Here is a 15,469-nt window from a genome sequence, read left to right as displayed (position 1 = left end):
CCCGTTCTAAAACGGCGGAGGATTGGGTTCGAGCAAGCTGTATGTTCCTTAATCCTTTCATGCATAGATCTCCCCGTCTCTCCAATATAGACCTTGCCACACTCACAGGGAATCTTGTAGACTACTCCGTCTTGTTTTGCAGGGTCGACAGTGTCCTTAGGTCGCACTAGGTGTGATCTAAGTGTTGTGTCAGATCTGAAAACTGTCCGTATGCCTTGCTGTTGTAGGCAACGGGGAAGAGCCTCTGATAACCCTTTGACGTATGGTAGCACCGCAGTAGATTTAATTTCAGGCGCTGGACCTTTTGTGGCTGTTTGTTTCTTTGTTTTCGTAATGTTTTTCACAAACGAAAACGGATAACCGTTAGAAACAAGAACTGATGAGAGGTGTTTCTTTTCTTGCGAGATAACTGATGGTTTAGTTATGAGGTGTTTCGATCTATCGTACAGGCACTTGACAATACCGCGTTTTACAGATTGCGGGTGGTGTGAATCATACGCTAGGTATTGGTCAGTGTGTGTAGGCTCTCTGTAAACACTGGTAAGAGGTAGCCATCCGAATCTCTAGTTACCAACGTGTCAAGAAAGGGTATGGTGTTGTTGGTCTCAGTTTCCATAGTGAAGCGGATCGTTGGTTGTTGACTATCGAGGTGTTGCAGGCAAATGTCAACTTTGTCTCGACTCAAGATGGTAAAGGTGTCATCCACATAGCGTTTCCAAATCTTAGGCATACAAGGCGTAGAAGTCAAAGCTTGTTCTTCAAAATCCTCCATGTAGAGGTTAGCTATGACAGCGGATACTGGGCTCTTCATGGCTGCTCCCTCTTGTTGCTCGTAAATTAATCCATCATACTGGAAGTATGTGGATCTTAGAACGAAATCCAAGAGGTCCGCAATCTGTGCAGGTGTTAAAGTCTTGCGGTTAGCAAGACACGGGTCAGCTTCTAGTTTCCGTAACGCGGCCTGTACGGCGCCTTCGATAGGTACGTTTGTGAACAGTGATTCTACGTCAAAAGACACCATGATCTCGCTCTCTAGTACCCTCTCACCGTTGATAGTGGACACGAAATGAGCTGAGTTGTTAACTGTATACTCTGATTTCCCTATTAAGGGAGATAACACATCGGCTAGGTAGGAAGACAGATCATAAGCAAAGGTGTTCACACAAGAAACTATATTGTCACCCTGACAACATCAATAGGGATAATGGAATTGAAATTCCGGAAGCGTGAATGCCCACGATCAAACTACACAGCAACCGATCGGTACCAAGGCGGACGGCCGAGGGAACAATTTCTACTCTGAACGACGAGGATCGAAATCCTCCAATCAACAACAGCCTAAGAGAGGATCGAAACGCACCAATCAACACAAACCAAGGTGCTACTTATACTGTCACGCAATCAGTCGACACCATCGCCTGATGAACACCAGCAGTATAGCGGTCGAAACGTCGCGATCCACATCTTTGTGACTCAATCGTGAGACAAACGATTAACTCATCTATCATTTTAAACCACGATGACAAACACCTTTCATAATAAAAATAACCATGTTTGAAAATTACCAGCGTGTAGTGGGTTTATTTATTTTGTATTAGTCTAAATTAAACAATTGCTTGTACAAATGTTATTATTGAAAATAGATAGTCTCTAAAAATATGTTAACACTGTAAAAGTAGGTGATTGCGTCAAACAAATAAACACTGTGTAAAATCAGACCTGTGTCATCTGTATCTATTCTGGAATAACCTGAGTATCAGACCTTCATGTAGGCTATAATAGTCTGTGGTGAGAGATGTCAAATGTAGGTTTACTGTTTTCTTGCTGGAAACACTCAATGGAAATGTACTGTTTTTTTATTATTATTTGTTTCTTTGTTTTTTTGCCAAACAGAGATGGGAGAAATTTAAAGGGAGTGCTTAAACAGAGCAATGTGTCAAGCCATCCGCGCGGAAATTATATCCGATTTGTAACCACATTCTCCAAACATTGTGTGAGCTTCCTCAGAAAATGCGTGACACAAGCTCCAGGGACAGCTTAGTTAAACCTAGTTTCCATCAACTACTTGTATCGCTGTCATCTGTATTTCGAAGGTAATGATTTTCCCATCCTGTCCATATACCCACGTGATATCCCTCCAACCCTTTCTCCTCACTTTTCAGCACAAAGGCAAAGTGTAGTAATGACTTACCGCGTTTCCGATAGCTTACCATTTTTTTTTTTGGGGGGGGGGGGGGGGGTTTAGCCCTGGGAGGGGGTGGGGGGGGGGGCTTGCAGTAGGGCTGGGTGATGAGGGGATTGAAAGCATTGGTCTTCAGAATCACTCAATTTACTAGCCAGCTACAGTTTTTTTTTGGGGGGGGGGGAGGCTTGGGGTGAGTGATCGCACCACAGGGCAACATTTCAGCTTATTTTCTCCCAATGTGCGCGAGATTTACGAGTCCAGGAAGCTCTATCTTCTTAGACATTACATTACATTTCCTGGATTTCCCAGGAAGGAAATATAGATGCTAGCCGCTTTTGATACGGAATTCTATGGGTTGGCGAGTTTTTCGTTGGACGGAAAACTAAACCAGGGAAGAATAAAATTAAGTGACAGGGAACTTTCCAAAATCTACTGGGTTCCATGGAGGAAAAAATGTCTCCACGAAAGGAAAAATAACCCACCAGGTAGTGTTTCGCCAGTTCTGTTACAAAGGGGATGTATCAAGGGGAAAGCCCAGGAACGTCAACTTTGAACGTAGATAGACTGTTTGGTGTACGAACGTGTTTCGTCACAGGTAACCAAAGTGCAGCATAAGAGTTTGTACTAACCTGAAAATAGATGGAAAAATTTAAAACAAATTTCTCTGGAAGCCTGTAAAAGTAAGAAAACAGTTGCTTCCTGACCTCTCAAATGCCGTATTTTGAGCAATCGTCTTCTTTCTTTCTATTTTTAGTTCTAGCGCAACAAGTTTTCCCATCTCAGTCACCTGCCAAGTGGAATGGTCACAGGAATTTATCTGTGCGGCTTACCCTCGCACAGGTTCATTGTTCGAGAGGCAGTCTTCTGTTGACTGTCAAAGTTGCCTTGAAATTGGGCACCATTTTAGCCGTGAAACTCACGGTCAACCCTTGGCAAAAGTACAAAACTTTACTTCACCAGAGACTCCACACGACCAAACAACACACAACCCCACTCTCATTGAAGTGAGGTTTGGAAGGCGACGGCTGCACCGGCTCACACTCAAGCTTTAGTGGGAGATTCTCTCCTCCGTCGAGACCTCTCTCGTGCTAGTTGTCAATAAAAAGGCACGAATGCGGATTTTTTATCTTCTTTTAAAACTCAGCGGGTAGGTGTCGTGTAATTTTACTCTTAATTTGGCAATTTTTATGTTTTACAGTGACGCTCATAGTTTAAATGTGTCATAGTTTTTTGTGTATTTTGGAAAGATAATAAATGCAAATTCTCGCCATTAGGTACATACGCATGACGCCCGAACGCTTTGAGCATTTACTGACTTTGGTTGGACCACGAATTACAAAAACAACAGAAAGATGAGAACTGGCATATTGCGATTGGTTGGTCCTTACGCTTCTGCTTCCGACTCCGACGATCTATAGCTAGTGCTCACTGGATCACCAGGTCGGCAGCGCTCTAACAACCTGGACTCCAACTCCGACTCCGACTCCGACTCCGCCTTTAGGCTGCCACCATCTTTAGCAAGAAACGGCGTAAAAATTTGGAATAGTAGCGTCAGTTGTCCAAATATAATTTTAAAATCAATATTCACGATACTTTACTCCAAAGATTTTCAGTAGAAAATGACTATATGATTTACCCAAATTATTAGAGAAAATATTTTGAAGCTTGATCGAGCTTCTTATGTTTGTGTTTATTGATACAAGCTCCTTATAGGTTCCTCTTCGGATCCATGTTTAATAAGAATACTGAGAAACTATGAGTTCACATGGAGGAGAGATCCAAATTTCATGTCTTTTATCTTTTAAAAGAGCCTATGTCATCGTAGTTTGAATGATCCGGTCCATCTTTAGTTAATTCTGACCTCTAAACTAGAAAATAACAGTGTTAAATTCATTTATTGACAAGATTATTCCTTCGTGACTTGCAGAGATGATTAGAAACATAATTGATTATACAGTCTCTTTCATGCAATCCGGATATACTTGAATAAACATAGGATCATCTTTTTTTTTCAAAATTGTTACTTAACTGCAGTTTGCTTCTGCTTTGTCTTCTTTTGCCCATCCATACTTTGAATTAAATGTTTCCAAAGTTATTGTGAGCTTATATTCTACCTTATGATTAGACTTGCTTAGACGTTGAGCTCAGAAACTGCGAAGCGCGATCGTGCACCTTGCTTAGAAGCGCGAAGTGCGATTGTCAGAGCGGCTAGTGAGCGACGGCGAGCGTCGTCGCTCGGGCCGGGTCCATTCAATGAGAAGCGAGCGAGCGACTTTGAGAAAGTTCACTTTATGATCAGCTTGCATGGGATGAAAAGATCTAAAATCAAGTGACTAAGCCCGTTGAAGGCTATTGAAATATCTGCGGTCTTGGAACTACCCTGCGAGCAGAGCCTTTCTTGACTCCTCAAAGATGGAGAAAGACAAGAAAGCCTCGGTTAGCAGGGTGGTCTGACTCAAGTTCGGACATTAAACTCGGCTCAAGTACTTATTTGAGGAAGATCGATCGTTGGCCAAATTAACGGCTCATCGAAAAGGTTTACTTAAACACATTAGCAAAGATGCCAAATAAATCATTGGTAATCTTTTTGGGGCCATTTTTTGAAATAGTATTCCGATATCGCGCAAACTCGTGTCAAGTTTGAAAGTAAATAAAAGTTGAGGACTCTTTGCCACGTGTAAGATGATTTTGTGCTTTCTTGAACTGGGACCCGCACTGTACAAGCAGGGGCGTAGCGTCCATATACGCACGTACGCCCGTGCGTACAGCTGAGATCTGAGAAAAAGAATTTTCTCATTAAATTTGCTAGGTAATAATTTCATATTTTCACATTATGCTGGCGTTTTTATTATAATTCCCATTATCCAAGCGTTAATCATTCAGTGCTGGCCACTAATAACTATTACGATGACGGACGATCGAAAGATTAAGCTCCCTAGCAATCCTTCAAATACATAAACATAAGAACGTGGATATTGACAGGTTGGTAACGGAATTTGACGGTCTTGAGGGTCGACGCATCGCCCTTTGCTTGTGACCTGCTTCATTGTTTTTGTATTTTTTTTTCTTTTCAGCACACTGTAGCTTACAGAGAACACTAGGGAAATGGTTAAAATAAACAACTTTCTACTGCATTTTTGCTGCATTATTTATTGAAAATGCCCCGCAGAACAACCAGGAGTTGGCATTTCCGAGACCCTAAATTTCAAAATTTTCTGGGGGAACATGCCCCCAGACCCCACTAGTTGTAAGCGCCAAAGGCGCTAACGAAAAATTTATTCTCGTGCGTACATCTTCAAATTCGCACGCTACTCCCCTGACAAGGGATAGCTTCTCCAACTTTCTGAGAGAGTGACTTCATCCACGTCACATTTCTGATGGAGGACGAATTAAGTGAGAGAGAAGAATGTGAATCGTGTGGAATCAGTATTTCACGAAATGTAACCAAGGATGTCTTTTTAAAATGCAATGTAAGATTTTTGGTAAAAGGTATTGCAATTCACCGGCAACAGGTTTCGCTTTTTTTTTTTTTTTTTTACAGCAAATCTCCTTTTTCATAACGCACATTCGAAGAAGAATTTCAATATTTCTTGCAACGCCAGTTATGCGATTTTAATAACTCAGTGCTTAGGCTGGACGGCTTGGCCAGGCCAAGGTTCCTATTCGGGTCCAAATTTCATGGCTTTTAGCTTTTAAAAAAGCCTATGTCATCGTAGTTTGAATGATCCGGCGCATCTTTAATTAACCCAGAGCTCTAAACAAGAGAATAAATCTGTAAAATTTAGTTATCGAGGAGATCATGCCTTGATGACTTACAGTTATTATTAGAAACATCATTGATCATACAGTCACTTTCATGCAATTCGGATACACTTGATTAAACGCTGGATGACCTTTTTTCAAGATTAGCTAACTGCAGTTTGCTTCTGCCTTGTCCTATTTTGTCCATCCGCACGTTGAATTTGATATTTCCAAAGTAATTATGAGCTTTTATTCTACTTTATGATTAGAGTTGCTTAGAAGTCGAGCTCAGAGAGCGCGAAGCGCGATCGTGCACCTTGCTTAGAAGCGCTAAGCGCGATTGTCAGAGCGGCCAGCGAGCGAAGGCGGAGCGCGAGCGGGCGCCGCTCGTCGCTCGGGCCAGGTCCATTCAACGAGAAGCGAGCGAGCGACTTTGAGAAAGTCTACTTAATGATCAGCTTGCATGGGATGAAAAGGTCTAAAATCACTCGACTAAGTACTTTGAAGGGTAATAAAATATCTGCGGTCCTGGAACTACCCTGCGAGCAGAGCCTTTCTTGACTCCTCAAAGATGGAGAAAGACAAGAAAGCCTCGGTTAGCAGAGTGGTCTGACTCAAGTTCGGACATTAAACTCGGCTCAAGTACTTATTTGAGGAAGATCGATCGTTGGCCAAATTAACGGCTCATCGAAAAGGTTTACTTAAACACATTAGCAAAGATGCCAAATAAATCATTGGTAATCTTTTTGGGGCCATTTTTTGAAATAGTATTCCGATATCGCGCAAACTCGTGTCAAGTTTGAAAGTAAATAAAAGTTGAGGACTCTTTGCCACGTGTAAGATGATTTTGTGCTTTCTTGAACTGGGACCCGCACTGTACAAGCAGGGGCGTAGCGTCCATATACGCACGTACGCCCGTGCGTACAGCTGAGATCTGAGAAAAAGAATTTTCTCATTAAATTTGCTAGGTAATAATTTCATATTTTCACATTATGCTGGCGTTTTTATTATAATTCCCATTATCCAAGCGTTAATCATTCAGTGCTGGCCACTAATAACTATTACGATGACGGACGATCGAAAGATTAAGCTCCCTAGCAATCCTTCAAATACATAAACATAAGAACGTGGATATTGACAGGTTGGTAACGGAATTTGACGGTCTTGAGGGTCGACGCATCGCCCTTTGCTTGTGACCTGCTTCATTGTTTTTGTATTTTTTTTTCTTTTCAGCACACTGTAGCTTACAGAGAACACTAGGGAAATGGTTAAAATAAACAACTTTCTACTGCATTTTTGCTGCATTATTTATTGAAAATGCCCCGCAGAACAACCAGGAGTTGGCATTTCCGAGACCCTAAATTTCAAAATTTTCTGGGGGAACATGCCCCCAGACCCCACTAGTTGTAAGCGCCAAAGGCGCTAACGAAAAATTTATTCTCGTGCGTACATCTTCAAATTCGCACGCTACTCCCCTGACAAGGGATAGCTTCTCCAACTTTCTGAGAGAGTGACTTCATCCACGTCACATTTCTGATGGAGGACGAATTAAGTGAGAGAGAAGAATGTGAATCGTGTGGAATCAGTATTTCACGAAATGTAACCAAGGATGTCTTTTTAAAATGCAATGTAAGATTTTTGGTAAAAGGTATTGCAATTCACCGGCAACAGGTTTCGCTTTTTTTTTTTTTTTTTTTACAGCAAATCTCCTTTTTCATAACGCACATTCGAAGAAGAATTTCAATATTTCTTGCAACGCCAGTTATGCGATTTTAATAACTCAGTGCTTAGGCTGGACGGCTTGGCCAGGCCAAGGTTCCTATTCGGGTCCAAATTTCATGGCTTTTAGCTTTTAAAAAAGCCTATGTCATCGTAGTTTGAATGATCCGGCGCATCTTTAATTAACCCAGAGCTCTAAACAAGAGAATAAATCTGTAAAATTTAGTTATCGAGGAGATCATGCCTTGATGACTTACAGTTATTATTAGAAACATCATTGATCATACAGTCACTTTCATGCAATTCGGATACACTTGATTAAACGCTGGATGACCTTTTTTCAAGATTAGCTAACTGCAGTTTGCTTCTGCCTTGTCCTATTTTGTCCATCCACACGTTGAATTTGATATTTCCAAAGTAATTATGAGCTTTTATTCTACTTTATGATTAGACTTGCTTAGAAGTCGAGCTCAGAGAGCGCGAAGCGCGATCGTGCACCTTGCTTAGAAGCGCTAAGCGCGATTGTCAGAGCGGCCAGCGAGCGAAGGCGGAGCGCGAGCGGGCGCCGCTCGTCGCTCGGGCCAGGTCCATTCAACGAGAAGCGAGCGAGCGACTTTGAGAAAGTCTACTTAATGATCAGCTTGCATGGGATGAAAAGGTCTAAAATCACTCGACTAAGTACTTTGAAGGGTAATAAAATATCTGCGGTCCTGGAACTACCCTGCGAGCAGAGCCTTTCTTGACTCCTCAAAGATGGAGAAAGACAAGAAAGCCTCGGTTAGCAGAGTGGTCTGACTCAAGTTCGGACATTAAACTCGGCCAAGTACTCAGTTGAGGTAGATCGATCGTTGACCAAATAAAGTCACTTTCATTCAATCCGGATTTAGTTAAGAAAACATCGGAGAATCTTTTTTCAAGGTTACCTGACAGCGGTTCGCTTCTTTTCCTAATTTTGCCCATCCATACTGTAGATTTGGTGTTTTCCAAACTAATTGAGAGCTTATTTTCTATTGATCAGCTTGCATGGGATGAAAAGGTCTAAAGTCACGTGACTATGCCCTTTGAAGGCTAATAAAATATCTGCGATTCTGGAACCACCCTGCGAGCAGAGCCTTTCTTGACTCCTCAAAGATGGAGAAAGACAAGAAAGCCTCCGTTAGCAGGGTGGCCTGACTCAAGTTCGGACATAGCTCAACTCGACCCAAGTACTCAGTTTAGGTAGATCGATCATTGGCCAAATTAACGTCCCATCAATGAGGTTATTACTTGAACACGTTAGGAAAAATACCAAATGAAATCATTGGTGATGACCATAACGCTAAGAACAACGGCAACAGAAACAACATCTACAAAAATAACAATACAGTTTTCTACAATAGAAAATTATCAGCGCATATTGCCCTGTACAAACACAAGAACATCTCATTCAACTATTACTAAGACCACACTACTTAGAAGAGATGTTTACATCTTATTTTGATGCTGGGGAAAAGGAAGAAAGATGCTATTGCATTTATTTACCTCTGCTTCCCACCTACATGGGAGATAAATGGCTCCCGGCTTCGGAACAGAAAACGATTGAATGTTTTCTGTTTGGTTCTCCGGATTTGCAATTACAATCAAATGTTCGTTTTTTCGAGAAGTTCAGTCATTTATTTCCCATTCATCTCGTTTTTCTTAGTTTAGCTTTGTAGTATTTTTTTTTTAACTTGTACTCGTGTTAGCCCTGTAAATTAGTCCGTCTCTGCCGTGTTTTTATGCAGGAGTTAGTTGATCCGACGTAAGCTCTCCCGATGAGCACTTAGTTGCCCTTAGAGCAATTGTCGTGTTCAAATATTGTTTAAAAAAAAAAAAAAAAAAAATAATAATAATAATAATAATAATAATAATAATAATAAAAACATAACGCAAAATGGACTAAAGATTTGTAACGAAGTTCCATTTTCTACTGATATATTCGTCTTCGTCTTGCTGACCAGAAGAAACTGCAATGTGTTTTGCTAGTAATAGTTTTTCGCGAAACAAAGATATAAATTCAGCGAAATAGTATTTATTGTTGTCTGCAGAGTTAACATATAAGACATGTTTTCCCGTTTAAGGAATGAAATACGATTTCGCTCGTACATTGAATTTGGCTCACTTGGGGACGGTACTTGCTAATACTGAGTTATTTTTCCATGGTTTGTGACTATGCGGGAAAGGCATATCTCAGCAAGGGCTTTTGAAATCCAAAAGGAAAATTGGGGGTAGTTATGCGCTTTCAGTGATAATAAAGCGAAAAAAATTCTTTGAAAAAAAAAAAATTTAAAATGCAAAGCAACGTATGGTGTTTTTCCCAAATTTGAACTTAATTATCTCTGAAAAATGCAAGGTAACCCCCGGTTTTGCCTTTTCCGCATAGCCATAAACCGTGAAAAAATACCTTTGTATGGGTACGCACTATCCTCGGAGTTGTTGTCCGAGATGCGCAGAACGTATGCGCAGTAACAAAAGAAGGCACCCTCCTTAAATAAGTTTTTCTATTGTTATTTGATAACACGCAAGCTGTAGGATTAAATGATGGAATGAAAACATCACAACATAACAATAACTAAAGACTAACATAAAAACTTTTTAAAGTGACTTTTGACTGGAAGCTTAGGGCTTGAGTTTGAGCGGCCTGTCGACACATATTTTATAGAAAAATAGAAGCAATTTTTTAAAGCCTCGTTTTGTCCTAGTTGCTCATTCGTATAATTAGCGGCTTAACAATAGTTTCCTCGGCCAAAAGGATAATAGTTGCAGTACATGTGAAACACGTCCACCATGTTTCTAGCTAGCTCACGTCAGTCCCAGATCTTTTCCCCTTTTTTCATATTATACCTTAGTAGTATAGTGCATGAGTGTGAAATTCCATAAATTTTCTTGTTACACAAGTTGTCAGATACACACGTTAGTGATGCAATGGGTATGATACCTATCTCATTCGTACTTCATGATCCAGTTAAAAAACGGGCGTGGAAGATACAGATTGGCCATTTTGTCCGCCTCATTTGTTTTCTTGTGCCTAACTTCAGGTGTTTTAATATAAGTCCAGCCACGCATTGTACAAAGAGATTGAACCGAACCCAAAAGTTTGTAGTTAGGTAATATTTATTAACAACAATCCATTCCCATGTTACTACGTCTTGACAGCAAAAATATCAAGGAAGTATTGGAAAAGGCTTCAATTTCACATGACAAGACGAAACGCTTACGATCATTCTTTTGTTCAGGAAAAAAGACGACTGGAACAAGTTGGCATAAACAATTTTTCCCTTGTCACTGAAAGATAAAAACGGTTGTAATTGTATCACTTTTGTGAACATTTAATCCTCATTTTCTCAATCTATTCCCATTCTCTCCCACATTGCGTTGTTGGCTAAGACGACGAACTTTGCTACATGTGGGTGCCCCTAAGATGGCCTTCCATCCCATTAGAGGAGGGCCGTAATACTAAAATTAGCGTCATACAACAGAAACTGGCCATGGGAATAAGTGACGATACTGAAGGAGTCCGTCCTCACCTTATTTAACATTTTGCGCCCTAAAAGGGAACATCAACTACCTGAACACACACACAGATCAAGAGCTCATGAAGAAAAAAGGAGATTATCACAAGAGAAGAAATGTTCTGATATTCAAATAAGCTCCTACTCCCAGTACCATAAGATATATAAGATAAACAGGGGGGATTATATTAATGTTGATACTTAGGCTAGCATTTCTCCATTAGTTTAGTCACTGAATTATGAATCACCCATTGCGAAAAAGTGGTATGAACGTTGCAGTACGTTATATCAAATAGATTAAAAAGCTGTACTATTAAAGTGAAATGTTCCTGTCGTTTAAAATTCTTACCAAGCTTCATAGTTAAAAGTCGGCAAGTTGGCAGCTTTTTGAAAATACCAAAGTTCATAAAAACGCTTACAATCTTATGAAGTGTCAACACAGTCCATACAAACCTTGCCATTTTCTCCATATTTCAAAAGTTCTCATTCCCAGGCTCTGAAAATTGGCAGCCTGGTCACCAGCCGTATTTGGATAAACAAACGTAAACTAACAACACTCATTGCAGTTCATTGCAGTCCCCAAGAGAAAATAAGGCGACAGAGAGGGAAACTAGGGACGTTCGCTGGGATATGTGAATAATCTATTTTTAGACATCGTCTAAACGGAAGTCGGTTTCCCGAAACGTCCGCAAACGGTCAGTGTGACGTCACAGGAAGGCATCGGAACGTGCCAACGTCGTATTGTGTAATGATGGCTGTTGAATATTAAGTATGATTTACCTAAGTGGCATTTACAGGCGCCTAAATCGCGTTTGCGGACGTGTCGGGAACCAGACTTCCGTTTCCACGACGTCTAAAAAACCTTAAGTGAAATTCACGTATCCTAAGGGCTATACTAGGGGTTTCCATCTCTTTCCCCTTATTTTCTCTTTCAGTCCCCTAACGCTTAAGTAAGGTCTTGTCTTACCTGTTGTAACAAGATCTAAGGAACCTCAAGAAGGGTAGTTTTTCCAGATGGTGACGTCACAGATAACTTAGGTGTTAGAGAGAATTTGGCCTGGCTAGATTCGTCGGGCATTGGAATGCTAAATGAATCACAAGAATCACGTCTGGACACGGTGGAATAGAAAAGGTTAGTAAGAGTCAATGATCAATCACCTTCTTTCTCAGAATCAAGTTTCTGTTTTCGTTGTTAAACCAAGAAAAACCAACCTACAGTTCAACCTCCAGGAAAAGATTATCCACCTCTCTGAAACCTAAGGGACAGTATCCACGGAATTTTGCTGATGTTTTGTTACAAATGTTTTCAAGTTGTCGTGAAAGGTGTTAGTCATTGTTGTTTGAAATGATCGCTCAAATTAATCGTTTGTCTCACGATTATGCCACTATTGATGTCGACTGCGACGTTTCGACTCATTAGCATCTGTTCCAAACAATACTGAAGACTTTTACACGACTTAATAGACAAATCAGATTCACAGAAATTTTAGATTCGGCTCGGTTTAGGACAGTTTTCTCTGTATGCCTTTTTGTGTCCGTATAGTTTAATCGCTGGGTGAGTGTTGTTGACATAGCCAGGGAAAGAAGCACGTGAAGTGTATTGACGATTGTTTGCCTTTTCCTTTGTCTCTATTTCCATCAGTTTAGTTTAATCTCTCTGGAGAGAGAGTCAACTATGACAATAACGCGGCTTTGTGTTGCTTTATACAGAGCTAAATTACCTTCTGTAAGACTGATCTGTTAAAGCAGTGCTGGATAAATGGGTGTCCTGGTTTGTCATGGCAAATTCCTTTTGTAACTTTGAGCGCTTTCTGTGGAAAAAAAATCAAACACAAAATTCTTCCTGCGTTAAAATTTTTAAAGTCTTTGTAGCTGTTCAGTTTTTACAGCCAACATGACTTATTCTACTTCAAAAACATGTAATGTACAAACAAAAGTGTTTAAAAGAAGAAAATTGACTAAGTTCGATACACAAACATTCTAACCTTGTAATGCTTCAATTAAAAGAAGCATCCCCGTGTCTCATGAATTTTTTTCAATTCAGTTTTAAACCTCGCGCCATGCTGTGAAAGTTATTTTAGTTCTCATTCCCATGCTCACGCGGCCAATGATTAGAGGATCAAATGTCACAAAGGTCATTGCGAAGATTTTTCTCGCCGTCTTGTCTCGTCCCATCGACGAACGTATTACCTACCAGCGGGGCCATTTTGTGGTAGAACAGCAAGGCGCCAAAACCTTTAAAATTTTAATCACGTCATTACAACTGACCAATCACGTGTATTTCTTTAAAAAGCCGCGCATTATGACCACGTGCTAAAATTAGATTTGAAAATAATAATAATTGGAGGAGACCCTTATATGGTGGGTGTGTTTTCTTAGGTCAGCCTCTCTTGCGTTAGCGTAGTCAAAATTGCGAAAAGTAATCGCAGATTTTCTCGCATTTGATTGGGTGAAAGTTTTTAAAGGTTTCGAAAGTCTGGGATATAATGGTATTTACTTTTCATAGATCCTATCAAACTAGCAGCCCAGCTGGTTACAATCTTAGACAAAACTAGTTGACAAAAACGCGAATTGTGCGTGTAAATTTTAATCTCCCTGAAAGAAAACATCAGCAGGAGAGAGGTAAACCTTCCATGCCGCTCCCTCTCCCCCTCGCTTACTGTTGCTTAGAAGGTCGAACGATTACCCAGCCTTTATTTCAATGGCGGACCTGATAAGGGAGGGGAGAGGGAGGAGGGAGAGTTGATGTATCAATGTGGTGGTGCAATTTGTAGCTCGACAAAACGTTTCAGTCAACAGTTTTCTCCCGGATTGCAGATAAATAGTTCACTAACTAACTGGCTGACTAACAGACTGACTGTCTAACTGTCTGACTGAACAATCAAAAGTTTACCTTCCCCGAAAGAGGTGTAAGAGCCATAGGACAATGAAGACTACAACAGCTGCGACAACCACGACAATTGCTGTCACTGCGGGTACACTTGCTGGAGTGGTGGAGGCTGGGTGGCCAACAATGCTAGCATAGCTATCCTTTATAGCAGCAGCAGATTGGGAAGTTTCAGTTGGAAACGGGATGGATAAGTGAGCCGCTAAAGGTGTAAGACAAAAGAAATGTTAGTGAAAATATTATATTTTGATCCCGCCATATATATCAATAGTCCCTTATCACTCGGTGGCCATGTTGAGTCTCGGGGGAATAAAAAGCTTCGTTTTCGCACTGCTAGCCTCGGCCAGACGCGAATTCAGTGCGAGGCTTACCGTGCAAAAACAAAGCTTTTCATTCTCCTGAGACTCAACATGGCCGCCGTGTGATGAAGATCGATTTTGAATAGCATAAGGTTTTACCTGTACATGATTAGCTGACAAAGTGGCGGGAACTATTTTAACCAATCACAGCGTGGAGCAAAACAATAACAAAACAAACACAATTTACCTTCGTACTAATTCGCTCTAACGATTCAATGTATTATAGAGTGTTAAACTGAATCTACACATTTTTATCAAAGTTATACATACACAGCCGTACCGATAATTTCATTGTTCTCCGTTCGGTAAACTTCGTTGTTCGAGTAAAGATCATAGTAACTCTGGGCGCATCCTAAAAATAAAATCAACTCTTATTGTGTTGTAGCAATCTTATTTCAGACAATGGTAACTCTGCTAACAAACAAGTAAACAATCATTAAACGTTGTATCAACTCTAACTATATAAAGTCATACCTTTTTGCCACAGAGAAATGTTAGCAGTGACGAGCAAGATAGCTATAAGCTCTTTGTGTCGCATTTAAATGGAAATAATAATGCGCTTTAAAGCATTCGTTTTAAAATTTGTGTTGCGAGGTCTAGCTTGGAATGAGCTAGATGCAAAATAGCCACGATAAAATTTTTCACTCTTTGGAAAAATAAAAAGCTTCGTTGTCATAGGCGCGAGCCTGCGTTTGTGACGTGAAGGTGTGGTAAATATGCACGCGCTCTAGATCTAGAAGTATTTTCAGGAAAAACTACACGAGAAGACTTAATTATGTTTTCGAACAGCTTCTAACAAGTGGTTATTTTTTTTAATTTTAATTGATCATCATATTTTATCATTGCATTTTCTTTCTGGTTCTTATTTGCATTACTTTTACATGACATGTATTAGATTATTTCTTAAATATACTATAGATATGATAATAGCTTCTTCTTCTTTGATTGTAAAGCACCTTGAACTCTGGATATGTGCGTTATATAATTGATAATTATTTTTATTACAATATTTACGCGCCTTGTGATTGGTTGAAGCAAAACTTTTCTA

At 40.3% G+C, this 15,469-nt stretch overlaps 1 protein-coding gene across 1 annotated transcript; it reads right to left on the bottom strand.

Annotated features, from left to right (window-relative positions):
* Nucleotides 1-10,759: 10,759 nt before the first annotated feature.
* LOC146480981 (uncharacterized) lies at nt 10,760-15,110 on the bottom strand. Its single transcript, XM_085108564.1, has 6 exons — nt 14,896-15,110; nt 14,702-14,773; nt 14,069-14,264; nt 12,897-12,986; nt 12,143-12,284; nt 10,760-10,948 (listed from the first exon to the last, which is right to left on the bottom strand). Exons 1-5 carry the CDS (start codon nt 14,957-14,959, stop codon nt 12,158-12,160), a joined length of 549 nt encoding a protein of 182 aa, XP_084964690.1. The 5' UTR covers nt 14,960-15,110; the 3' UTR covers nt 10,760-10,948; nt 12,143-12,157.
* Nucleotides 15,111-15,469: the final 359 nt, after the last annotated feature.

This window comes from Pavona decussata, unplaced genomic scaffold (assembly GCF_977016875.1).
Source record: "Pavona decussata unplaced genomic scaffold, jaPavDecu1.1 SCAFFOLD_51, whole genome shotgun sequence".
In the NCBI taxonomy this organism is placed as follows: domain Eukaryota; kingdom Metazoa; phylum Cnidaria; class Anthozoa; order Scleractinia; family Agariciidae; genus Pavona; species Pavona decussata.
Note: the sequence above shows the minus strand (reverse complement) of the source record. Positions and strands in the feature narration are given on the sequence as shown.